Raw genomic sequence first — 13490 nt, 5'->3', positions numbered from 1 at the left:
TCATAATCTCAAAACTCGGAATCACAGATCTGTTCTTCATTGATACTGGGGTTAAGATCAGTGGCATATACTACCATGATGTCCTGTTGATGCAGAAGTTGTAGCCAGTGATCCATCGTATGTGGGTAGACTACTTTATCTTCCAACAGAACAATGCTCCAGCACAACGGGCAAAGGACACTGTAGAACTGCTACATCAGGAGACCCCAGACTTCACTGGTCTAGACCTCTGGCTTCTAAATTCACCAGACCTAAATCCAGTTGACTATCAGATCTAGGGGCTGATACATCTACCAGATAGCAATATCTGACGTCGAAGACCTTAACCAGTGCTTCATCTCTGTTTGGGCTGAGCTGAAGCACAGCATCATTGACAAGTTCATAGCTCAGAGGCGTCCAAGGCTGAGAGTGTGCTTTCATGCAAAGGGACCACACTTCAAACATCTGCTTAATGGAAACATTACTTTTTAACTTTACATTTTTCTGCAAGATATGCCATAAAAATTTTTGATGTGTTTTTATTCAGTTCATAATTCATTTTCATAAGTATTGTGGTGTGATGGGAAATCGTATTTATAATATTTTACATCAACTTCATTTAGGACACGACACACTAAATTTCATAAGAATCAGCCGAGTTCTGTGGAAGATATGACAAAAAACATTTTGGTGTTGATTTCTTTTTAGGTTCACACTGTATATGCACAGAATTCATTCAAAGAAAACTTATTCTAATGGACTCGTCATACTTAGATTTCCAACGTTTACCAATTGCTCACCTCACATCTTCTAATTCATAGAAGACATTGCGTGACTCATCCTTGATTAGTATAGCAGTATTTGGGGATTTCAGCATCCCCATAGTGAGTTTCTGAGGAAACATATGCACGATGAGGGCATGCAGTGTATCCATACTGCTGATCTCATGGGTAATATGTACACGCCTTGTTTCATCTCCAAACTGTAGAAAGAGGACCCCTGTAAGAAACATATGATAGATGAGTCCAGCATATGATAACCCAAAATAGACACAACATTACCTTCACAATGAAGCAGCTGTAGAAGAGAAAAGGATTTCAACTGGAGGAATTTTCAAAAAAATTTTCATGCTTTGTCCTGAAGAATGACTCACCCCTAATATTTACCCACTGAATAAACATGTGTATATACATGTATAAATGCCAAAATTCCACTCCTAAGTGCTGTTCTGTAAATAATGGTGCATCTTACATAGCATGTATTGGTGTGTACCACAGGTGTCAGAACAGTGGGGTGGTGGGGGGTCAGGTACTTCATCCCCCAGGGCAGTGATGTGTCAATTGCCTTAACACCAAAAGTATTCAGGTTGATGCATGTGGGGCCTTGAGCACCTGTGCATGTTCAAGGGCTGCCAGGCAGGAGCTGATAGGGTTTAAGCATGTGGAGATGATCAAGGCCCTGTGCCCACCAGTTGGTCCCAATGCTTTTGATGTTATGGCAATTGTCCTGTTGCTGCTTCAGGGGAGGGAGGTATTGAAGGAAACACCTTGCAGGGAAGGTGGAAGGAAGAAGATTCTGGAGACACGGGGGGGGGGGGGGGAGGGGGGGGAGAAGAATGATACACACAATGATATTCCCACACAAAAAGGTATTCCACCATCCCTGGTGCACACATAGGGCTCCTTTTACAAAGATGCAATACCGTTTTTAGTGCACGCACCGGATTAGTGCGCTATATAGTGCATGCTACCCGAAAAACTACCACCTGCTCAAGAGGAAGAGGTAGCGGCTAGTGCACATGGCATTTTAGCGTGTGCTATTCCACGCATTAAGGCCCTAACGCATCTTTGTAAAAGGAGCCCATAGGCGTGGAGGGACATAATCGAAAGGAACGTCTAAGTCTGTTTTCATCCAAGTCGCAAGTCATCCAAAGTAAAAAACAGCGCGGGACACATTTTTGAAAAATATGTCCAAAAAAATATTTGCTTTCGAAAATTGTCTATCTGTACGTCCAGCCGCTTGATCATCCAGATTGCTAAATCGTCCACCTTTATACCACATTTTCATCCAACTTTTCGTCCAAGTCCAAAATGCCTAGAAACAGACCTTTTGGACGTGGGAGGGGTCTGCAAAGTGATGGACAGGACACCCACACAGGGCACCTAAACAGTGGGCCTTACAGGGCACTGCTGTGAACTTCACAAAAAGGGTGCCACGTAGTCATCTAACTACAGCTCCCTTATAGGTAATGGTGAGCCCTCCAAACCACCTCCAGAATCTCCTAGACCTACCTATATACCACCCTAATAGCCCTTATGGCTGCAGGAGCCACTCATAGGGCAGTACAAAAGGGTTTTGGAGTTTTTTAGGGGAGTTCACCATCAATACAGTCATTACAGTGGCTTATGGGCATGGATCTTCCTCTCCATGGGTCCCTAACCCACCTCCAAGACCACTTAAGACATCTTTTTGCAGCTCGACTAGGCTTTCCTATGCCAGGTGCTGATGTTCTGGAGGCAGAATTTAAAAGTTGGTAATTCAATATCAAAATAACAATATAGTAAAACAGTTTTTGAAATTTTACACAAGCTTGTATTCTTCTGAGCATTATTTAACTAAAGAAGAAGAAGGGTTGGAATTTTTAAAGTTGATTGAGGGCCCCAAAATTCCCGAACATGTGAAAGGAAAATTAGAAGCACCCATATCACAAAAAGAAATACAATCTGCATTGAGTTGGATCCGCTTCAGGTGGTGATGGTTATACGGTTGAATTTTATGCTGCATTTCAAAACGTATTGTTACCCCATTTATTAAATTAATATCAGGATCAACTGAATAATGGTCGTATAAAAGGTACTATAGCAGAATAATTAACTATTGTATTGCCGAAGCCAAATAAAGATCCCTTGTTGGTTACTAATTATAGGCCGATTTCATTGAATAATGTAGATGGGAAAATATTAGCAAAATTATTAGCTTTACACTTGGCCAAGGCTCTTCCTTATATTATTGGGATCCACCAAACAGGGTTTGTTGCTCATAGACTTCTTCAAATAATACTAGACTGGCCTTTCATATGCTAAATTTGGCAAAGAAAATGGACGATCCGGCCTTTTCTGTTTCTTTAGATGCAGAGAAGGCTTTTGATCAAGTAGAATGGTCCTTTATGTATCAAGCTATGGAATGGTTTGGTATTGGTTCTGGATTTATACAAATGATTCAAACCTTGTATAGCTCCCCTTTTGCTAGATTGTATATTAATAATACTTTTTCAGAGCGGTTTCGATTGGAAAGGGGAGTAAGACAGGGATGTCCGTTATCTCCTTTGCTGTTTGATATTGTTTCGGAACCTTTATTGTTGGCTATTAAACAAGCGAAGGAGATTTGTGGTATTCCTTATGCAGATCGGGAATACAAAGTTTCTGCATATGCAGATGATATTTTGCTTCATTTGAGAAATCCTGAAGTTACCATTCCATATTTAATGGAACTGATTAATAAATTTGGAAAATTCTCTGGTTACAAAATAAACTGGAGTAAATCTGAAATTCTTCCACTGAATGTACATTGTACTAAAGGATTATTTGATGAGTTTCCTTTCATTTGGAAAGAAGATGGTATTAAATATTTAGGTATAAGGATTAAAAATACCTTGGAAGATAAGATGAAAATAAATGAAATATCATTATTACTAAAGGTCACAGAGATGTGTGAGCAATGGAATCCTTTACATTTGTCTTGGTGGGGAAGAGTTCAAACAGTTAAAATGATGATCTTGCCGGTAATTTGTTACCAACTGAGTATGTTGCCAATTTATTTTCAAGGGTCCTTTTATAAAAAGTTAAAAGGTATTCTGACAAAATTTATTTGGCTTGGGAAAAAAGCAAGAATTGCTTTAGTATCTCTACAAAAACCAATTGCGGAGGGTGGGGTAAATTTTCCCAATTTTTATAGGTATCATCAAGCCTATATAATGTGTCAAGGTATGTATTGGATCCTCCCTGAGCTTTTGGAACATCAGCCAGACTGGTTATATCTGGAGTGGAAAATCATGTCCCCGATGAGACTGTCTCATATATTAAATATTAAATTACCTAGTTATGCTAGAGATAATGTAATTTTATTGGACACATGGAAAACAATTAAATTTATTGATAAATTAACAGATGTTCCTATAATGAAATCTACTTTACAGTCCTTATGGTTAAACTCCAAGATTCAAATAGGCGGTGCTGGGATCGCTTGGAAGAATTGGATGCAGGCAGGTATTCGGACATTAGATGATGTTATGTCTAATGGAAATCTGCTTGGTTTTTCACAACTGAAACAGTCATTTGGAATTTTAAAATCTCAACAATATAGGTGGTTGCAGTTGAAGCAGGCTATTCAGAATGGATTCCCGGAATGGAAAAATTTAAAAAACTTATTTTAGCCTGCAGATCCTTTGCTACCAAACTGATCTAGTAGGACATCAGGCTGCCCAGTGGTACAAATTGATTTCTGGATTTATAAATAAAAAGCTAAAAAATAGTATATTTCTGTGTCTCGTTGGCCACGAATTTGGACTTGGAGATTGAAATGTACAGCGCCAGCATCCATGAAACAGACATGGTTATTTTTGTTACATAGGATTTTCTGGACCCCAGTTCAATTAAATAAAATAGATAGTTCTAAGTCTAATAGATGCTGGCATTGTCATATTGATATAGGGACTCTGGATCATCTGTTATATTTTTGTCCATTTATATTAATATTTTGGAAGTCAATCTGGGGACAAATAAATCTAGTTTTAGATTCAAATGTTCCATTATCATATGAGGCTATAATTTGTGGAACAATTTTACATGTAAAAACCACTCTAGATAAATATAAGAGTCGTCTATTTTTGATCCTAACAGGTATAGCCATTCAATTGATTACAAGTAATTGGAAGAATCATGATAGAATAAATTATACTTTCTGATGGGTGAATGTATGTACTATATACAGATACGAACAAATTAATGCTGAATGTAGGGGATTTAGTGGGATATTCAATAAAATTTGAAGCCCATTGACTAAATTTGTAAAAACATAATAATGTATTTTCATCTTACTTTTTCTTTAGTTTATTTATCTTTGCACATCCAGGGGGGTGGGGGGTTAGATGGAGGGGAGAAAATGTTGATAGTGATTTTTAGGTAACTTTATTTTTCATATATATTATATATTGGCTATTGTGTTATTAATATATGCAAGAAATGAAATTATTGAACAATAGTTATGTTACCTATATAGATATTAGTGTAATGTATGTAATACCTACTGTTCTTTTATTTGTATGACACTGTTTTTGATTAAAAATTAATAAAGAATTAAAAAAAAGTTGTGATTATGATTTTTAGGGGGGGAGGGGGGTCAGTGATCACTGGGGGTAGTGTGTGGGGGTCCGTACCATGTGTTTGCACCACTTATCTGGTCACTTTAGGTTGGTTTTTGTGACTTAGACCACAGGTGTCAAAGTCGGTCCTCGAGGGCCAGAATCCAGTCGGGTTTTCAGGATTTCCCCAATGAATCCGCATGAGATCTATTTGCATGCACTGCTTTCGATGCATATTCATTGGGGAAATCCAGAAAACCCGACTGGATTCCGGCCCTCGAGGAGGGACTTTGACACCCCTGACTTAGACCATGTTTTAAGTTTGGTCTATGCTGTGTTGTAAAACGTTCGGTTATACATGCAGTACGACTAAGTCTAAGTTGGCCCACGTCCCGCCCAATTCTCGCCCTCGACACTCTTCCTGAAACATTCAGCAGCACTATGAAGGCCTAGGTCATTTTTATTAACGTCCAAAACCTGATTTTACTCTCGGCACTTGGACGTATTTTGCCAATGTTCGTCCAATGCTGACTTAGGCCGTTTTTTGGACATTTTTCACTTTCGATTATGAGCCCTATAGTCTGTGTGGAGCATGAGCAACGCTCACACTTGTGAATATTCACTTGTAAATATTCAGTGTGTATCTCCAGCCGGGTGTGAGCTTTATAAAATATGCAAGCACATTATAACTTTGCCTCTGCTCCAACCAAACTACTCCCTCAGGATTGCCTCTATGCAGCTTGCATGAATGTATGCACACTTTATGGTATGCTTTGTATAACAGGTCTTGAAAATTACTCCAATAACTTCATTTGCACAAGCAAACAACAGATGAAGTAAGAATCAGTTACAATAGCAATGTTTGCATTATGAAAAAAATTATGGATTTATCATTCAACATTTATACTCTATAGTTTGCTACTATGAACATTTATGTAAGTTGATTGCTTCTTTACGAACTTATTTGGTAAGATCCAATTATACTGTATTATGCATCACAACTGAAAGCATATACAGTATATCATTTAACAGTATGCAAAAGCTGAAGGATGATAAGTGGTATTGGGAAGAGAACAGAATAGTGGTGCCTCACACAACGAACTTAATTCGTTCCAGGAGCAAGTTTGTTATGCGAAAAGTTCGTTATGTGAAACGCGTTTTCCCATAACAATACATGTTAAAAAAAATAATTCGTTCTGCAGCATAAAATATGCTAAGATGACATAAAAAAAAAGATAAATTTGTCAAAATGGTGAAAATGGTAGTCTTGCTGAGGCCAAACTCTTTGACGAGGTCACACTGTTTTACCCCACATTCACTCCTTCTAATTATTTCCCATTTCATTTCAACAGAAATCACCTTCCTGCTTCATGATATATAAAAAATATTGAGTTTATCTTAAAAGGACGACTGTATACAGTGAGAGAGGGCAGTTAAGTGCAGTGCCTGCGCGGAAGGATGCAATACATCGGCAGCTCGGGCGACTTCGTTGTGTGAAACGAAGTTCGTTGTGTGAAACGAAGTTCGTTGTGTGAATCAAGACATGAAGTTCGTTGTGTGCAGCGTTCGCTGTGCGAGGCGTTCGTTGTGTGAGGCACCACTGTAATTCAAATGGTCCATTTTTATACACCACATTAAGCTGTAGAAGAAATAATGATACTCCTTACCTATTGATTGCCTCATCATCAAATTTGACAGTGAATATGTGCATGAAGAGCAGCCCCCCCCCACACACACACCATCACAATGTAAAATAGCTTGTGCAAGATAAAGCATATACCTGGAGAACGGAGTTTGGTTTGGCTGGTGGACCGGGACAGAGGCAGGCTCTGTCTGAAGCGGTTCATTCTGTTGAATCCAATAGGTAGCTCGGCTTCTGACATGGTTTCAAGAGACTCAGCTGAAGCAAAGGAAAGCTTAGTTGCCTGATCTGCTAGGCCAGATTGGGAACTCTGGGAGTGCCGGGAGCTTCTTGTCTGAAAATCCCCCCCCCAAAAAACAAAACCGAAAACCCATGGTCAAAATAACCCAACGCTTTGTATCTCTAGTGCTTAATATGGATCCAACATAAATCAAGAATGCTGCATCTAGTTTGCACAAAGTGGTCAACCGGTTGTGGCAACTCTACACAATCTTGCTCTATGATATTGTATCTCCTCATCCCTTGGCTTGTCTGGCACCAAAGTAGCAATTCTGTCCTACACTCTCTAGAGAGCATCTTGCAACAATATAACCTTCCTCTATAATATAATGCAATTATTTCCCCATGTCCCTGCATGGGCCTCTTACCTTGTAAATTGCCTTAAATCTACAGTATATTAGATAAGTGCGATTCATAAATTTTGATTAGATTAAATTAGATTTTTATTTTCTGAAACTGTTCTAGATTTCGTATGTAGTGTCCTCAAAGGTATTGTTCTAGATGTCAGTGAAAGTTTTAATTTAGATTCTATATAGTATCAGTTCTGGTCTCCCTTCTCCCCCCTCCCCCCAAGTTTCATCGGAAGGTTTTGTATCTAGATCAGGGCATGGTACCAGGTCATTCCAGATTATAGGCATTCACCACAAAAATATCTTACAGTAGTTCATAAACTGTAACAAAATTACCATATTTCCCCATATTCTCACCAGTATAAGCCACAGGTATTTTGTGATGGTGTGAAATTTTCATGGTTAGCCTGTAGGTTTACATAATCTCAGCCCTCTGTCTTGCTCTCCATTTTTGAACTGTCTTGAGACAAGGCTCCTGGCACACACATTACAAATTTTTCATTTTTAATTCAAGTGCTCTTCAGTAAAAAAATGAATGAAGATGGTAAATGTCTTCACATCTGACAATTTGATAAGATTGTGTTGTTTTGGCTGCAATGATCAATACCACTGCCAAGGAAACTCAGCAGTGGTAACAATTGCGTAGGGTGAAACTGGTTAGCACAGCTGTTCAGAATCTGTGTAATCTTATGAAACAAGACATCATTTTATGCCCAAACCTGCCATGAAAATCCTCTCCGATGTACTGCAAATTTATAATATTTTCAGATGTGCCTCTATCACAGGAGGTACCATGGTAATCACAGAGATATTATTTTCATAAAAGAAAATGACATCCCAAAGTGTCTTGAACCAAAAAAAATAACAAAACAACAAGCAAAGCAAAATTAGCTCATAGACTATGCTTGAATTAACTACAAATATTAAGCCTGCCTTTTGGTTTCTCCCATTGCAGATGATCAAGAAATGTGAAAGTTTAAGAAAATTTAGTCTTTTTTAGGCTTTTTTGTGTTTTTATGAAAAGACTTTACAGCAAACAACAAACTTGGTAAAGGGCCGAGAAAACTAAGGCTAACTTAACAGGGCAGTGATGCAGAAATGCAGGGAGTCCTAGAGCCCTTTGCAGCTGGTCAAACTAAGGCACCCACATATTTTTCTTTATAGAATAGGTTACAAGGAGGTGCATCGTAGGTGGCTAAAGCTGAGCAGCAATTTGTAGAATTGCCCACATTTTGTGTCAGGATGTGCTATGTGCTAGCAAAGTTTCAACTGCGACAAAAATTCTCAGTCCACTGTTGCAGACTCACAGAAACAGGTGTCTGGACTGAAGCCAGTTCCAGCTGATGGGCTCAACAGACAGTCTGAAGCTGATACAAGCTCTCTTGCCAGCTCCCATTCCAGGTCCTTACTAATCTAATAAAACAAGGTTAAATCAAGGATCATGATGTGTTAGCAGCAGCGTTACAGACTCAAAACACAGGGGCTCTTTTATTCAGAATGGGAAAATTCCATTTTTTCTAACTATGATAACATAGTTATCAAGGACTAATTATGGAAACAGAGAGGGAGTATACTGGATATATTTCAAGAGCACTCAGTTTCTCCAGCACTGATGCCTTCGCTTTCTTGTAGAGGGTTTCTAAAGGCAGAACTTTACCAAAATCATGATTCAAGAACCAATTTCAAATGAGTGGAGTCATGTAAAAGAAACACCTTAATGAAGGAGGAAGTGATGTCAATAAGCAGAGATGGTTGCCTGGTTGGAAGCTAACAAGCACAGCCTGTCCTGCCCACACCTCAGTGCTCTTGATGGTAAATGGGATCCTGAGAGCCTGTGTCAATGGGTGGAATGTAACACGGGGCTGGTACAGCACACGTGCCACCCATTGGCAGGGTTGTTAGGTTAGGGGGGGAGAAGTAATTGTGCGGGGATTGGGTGAGGGGCCCGTCAGTATAGGGAAGAGTTAAATTAATAGGTGGGGAGACAGAAAAGGGCATGGAGGTGAGGCTTTAAAGCCGGGACCTTGGAGGACTCAGCTCTATCTGGGGTCCTCCAGGGTGGCTTTTTCCACCCGCCCGCCCATTGTTTTAGCAGGTGATGGTAGCTCAGGGGTGCAGATCTCCCAAGCTACTGGGTCATGGGGTTCATCCAGCATTAAGCAGTGGGCCGGCTGGGAACCGTGCCTGGTGGGTCAGGTGACCAGGGTAAAAGGGGCATGTGGGACAGCCACCCCTCTGATTCTTGCTAAGGTGGCGGGGTTGAGGGCACTGAAACTGTATTTTTGGTAGCTCAGAGGGAACTCTTTGATTATGATGTTAATTAAAGCTATGATATGTTAATGTTGCGGCTAATTTTTACCATCATAAAGACTGTAGCATGTTTTTGATGAACGGGGGAGGGGGAAGGTTATGAAGGTAGGTGGGGGTGTGAGTATGTAGGCGGACAGCCGGGCCTATCCAGATCCCGCTGTTAATGAGATATGAAAGATGGTATTGTAGAAAAAAAATCAGAGTGGAAGTTCCCAATCTGAAACATGGATAAGCAGGCCTGGAACTACTATTAGAACTACTATTAGTGGTTGAAATGGAAGTTAGGGTGGAGGAACAAGATGAGCTAATTATGGTCCTACAGAAAACAGTGGACTCAATAATAACTACTCAGTGGGAGTTTATAGCAAAAGTTGGGGGATTTAGAGAACTTGTTCCAATACAACATTATGAAGATCTGAGGGATTCCTGAAAGCATTGAACACAATTGCCTAGAAATGATGAATAACATTTACTACAGTTTTCTTTGAGCCAGAGAGTGTGGAGGGAGAAAGCAGTCACTTTAACATTGAGAGACCACATTGAAGTTTGGACCCTCAGAAGGGAAATCTCCTCAGAGATATTGTCACTTGCTTATGCAGTTTTGAGGACAGGCATGACTGATGGCTAAGGCCATGACTGTGGGCCCTATTCAGTAGGAGAATAAGACGGAGATCTATAATGATATTTCCACATAACTTTGCACAGGAGAAAATATAAAGTATAACTGGGCATCTGGATTTGGACTATTGTATTACAAATCGTTTGCTCTAACAGAATTCATTAAAACCTCCTTTCTTATTTCTGGATAATTTAGTTATCTTTTACTACTCTACTAATAATTTCTATAGTGCTACTAGACATATACAATGCTATACACCAAAGCATAGAAGAGACAGTCCCTGCTCAAAAGTGGGGTTTGAGTCTGGATTTGAATACTGCCAGAGACCAAGCCTGATGTACCAAGTCAGGCAGTTTGTTCCAAGCATACGGTGCAGCAAAGTAGAAGAGACAGAGTCTAGAGTTGGCCATAGAAGAGAAGGATACAGATAAGAGAGACATCTGATGAGCGGAGTGTCCGGAGAGGGGGGGGGGTGGAGTGTGGGGAGAGATGACAGATACTGTAGAGGAGCTGTAGAGTAAATACACTTATAGATCAGTAAGAGGAGGAGTCTGAACTGTATGCGGAAATGGATAGGGAGCCAATGAAGAGACTTGAGGAGATGGATAATGGGGGCATAGTGACATTATTGGAATATGAGGCGTGCAGCAGAGTTCTGAACAACATGAAAGGGTCCTAGCAATGGTCTTTAAAGACGCTTATCTAAATTCCAAATGAGCTCCCAAATAAAAATGGGAAAATAAAAACGCTTTCAGGAAGCGATACCCCTTTTTTTTTTCCCTCTTGTTTTATCCTTCCTTTCCTTTTCATTTATACAATGTAATTTTAAAAACTTTCCCTTCCCCTTTCTTTCCTTTAGTTCCATACCCACTGCAATCAAGTCTTTGTTTTGATCTTAATCCTCTTAGTTTTATTTAGACTTTTTTATTTTTTTGCTATACATAACTTTAATATTTTAAATAATTTTTTACTTTTTATTATTGTAAACCGACCAGATACTTGTGATGGTTGGTATATCTATATATTAATAAACTTGAAATTTGATAAACTTGTCACATATAGATCAGGGGGTTAATGCAGGAGACATACTACCATCTCCAATGAGGCTAGCATAGATTATTATAATCCCCAAGGAAGGCCATGATAGCACAAATTGTGAGTCGTATAAATATCTCTCACTTATTAACACTGGTGCAAAAATTCCTGCAAAACTTTTGCCAGGATGTTAGACCATTCTTCAAACTTTTGCAGATCCATTTTCATGTTTTCCACTCTCTCTGGGATGTCCACTCTGTTACAAATCTTGGTATCATTTGCAAAAAGGTAAACCTTAAACTTCTAATCCTTTGGTAATGTCACTCAAACATCTTGAACAAAATCAGCCCCAGCACCGATCTCTGATGCACTCCCCTACTCACCTTTCCTTCCTCTGAGCGAATTCCATTAACCACCACCCTCTGATGTCTGTCCATCAACCAGTTTGTAATCCAGTTCACCACTTTGGATCCTAACTTCAGCCTGTCAAGTTTATTCAAGAGCTTCCTATGAGGAACTGTGTCAAAGACTTTGCTGAAATCTAAGTAATTATTTCTAGTACATGTCCTTGATCCAATTATCTGGTTCCCAGTCAAAGAATTCAATCAGAATCATTTGGCATGATTTACCTTTACTAAAACCATGTTGCCTCGGATCTTGTAGCCCATTACAGATTCTAGGAAATTCACTACCCTTTCCTTCTGCAATGCTTCCATTATTTTTCCAATAATCAAAGTGAGGCTTATCAGTTTGTAGTTTTCCGCTTCATCTCTCTGACCACTTTTGTGAAAAGGGACCACATCTGCTCTTCTCCAATCCTATTGAACCTCTCCCATCTCCATAGATTTATTGAACAAATCTTTAAGAGGACCCGCCAGAACCCTTCTGAGCTCCTTCAATATTCTGGGTATAGATTCTGTCTGGTCCCATGGCTTTGTCCACCTTCAACTTTTCAAGGTCCCATGGCTTTGTCCACATTTCAACTTCTGTGAATGATGCGGTATCCATTCCATTCTCATGTGTAACTTTGCCAGCCAATAGTGGTCCTTCTCCAGGATTTTCTTCCCTAAATACAGAAGTATTTATTTAGCATGTTTGCTTTTTCCTCATCACTCTCTGTAGTTCATAGCTTCTTCCAGTCTCGCAATTCAATTTTTTGTCTTCTTTCTTTCACCAGATGTATCTCTCTCTTGGCTTCTTTCAGTTTCATCCGTTATTCCTTTCTGTACTCCTGTATTGCAGAATTGAAGCCTGCATGAAAGCGAACGGAGGCTACTCTTCCTTTCCTCCTTCCTCATTCTTTCCCCCTTTCTTTATTCTCTTTTCCTCCATCCCCTTTCTTTTTTTCTTTTTCTACTTCCTCTCGTTTTCTCCACTTTCCAGCTTCCTTTCTCCCATTTCCCTGCTCTCTCTCCTGAGTTCATAGTGTTTCAGATTTTTTTCAACATGTGTTTGTGTGTCAGATTTTTTCAATTAGTGTTTTCAGATTTTATTCAGTCTAAGGATAATGGCAGTTATGCCTGGGTATTCAAATCACGGAATTGTATACTTCATGACTATTCCAGGCTAACTCTTTTTGAATGCCTGGTAATTCTGTAGGTATATTTTAAAGTATAATATGATCTATATTAACATTTTATATGCTAAGGGTTATTCTACTACAGAACAGTGGCAGAGAAATGAATTTGCAGGTACCTCAGAAGATTGCAGCATTCGTAAGGAATGCCATACTGGGTCAGACTTAAAGGTCTATCAAGCTCAGTATCCTGTTTTCAACAGTGGCTAATCCAAGTCATAAGTATCTGGCAAGATCCATTCCTTGTGTATCCTCCTAAGTCTACCTGGGATCTTTCCTCCAGGAACTCATCTTAATTCCTTTTTGAAAAGCCTAGCTATGTTAATTACTTTTATATCTTC

At 39.4% G+C, this 13490-nt stretch overlaps 1 protein-coding gene across 17 annotated transcripts in view; it reads right to left on the bottom strand.

The window, feature by feature from the left end:
• SRCIN1 (SRC kinase signaling inhibitor 1) overlaps positions 1–13490 on the bottom strand; it is a 223107-nt gene that overhangs the window by 143896 nt on the left and 65721 nt on the right. For 16 of the 17 annotated variants that reach the window (XM_033918285.1, XM_033918280.1, XM_033918282.1 and 13 more), the window contains 2 exons: positions 7119–7314; positions 780–978 (listed from right to left, as the gene is read on the bottom strand). In XM_033918285.1, the coding sequence (XP_033774176.1) occupies positions 780–978; positions 7119–7221 (302 nt within the window). In that variant the 5' untranslated portion in view covers positions 7222–7314. Of the gene's footprint in view, positions 1–779; positions 979–7118; positions 7330–13490 lie in introns of all 17 variants that reach the window. The other variant, XM_033918281.1, reaches the window with a different exon arrangement.

The sequence above is a fragment of the Geotrypetes seraphini genome, chromosome 13 (assembly GCF_902459505.1).
Source record: "Geotrypetes seraphini chromosome 13, aGeoSer1.1, whole genome shotgun sequence".
NCBI lineage: Eukaryota > Metazoa > Chordata > Amphibia > Gymnophiona > Dermophiidae > Geotrypetes > Geotrypetes seraphini.
The sequence above is the reverse complement of the archived record's forward strand: the minus strand, read 5'-3'. Positions and strand labels throughout refer to the sequence as shown.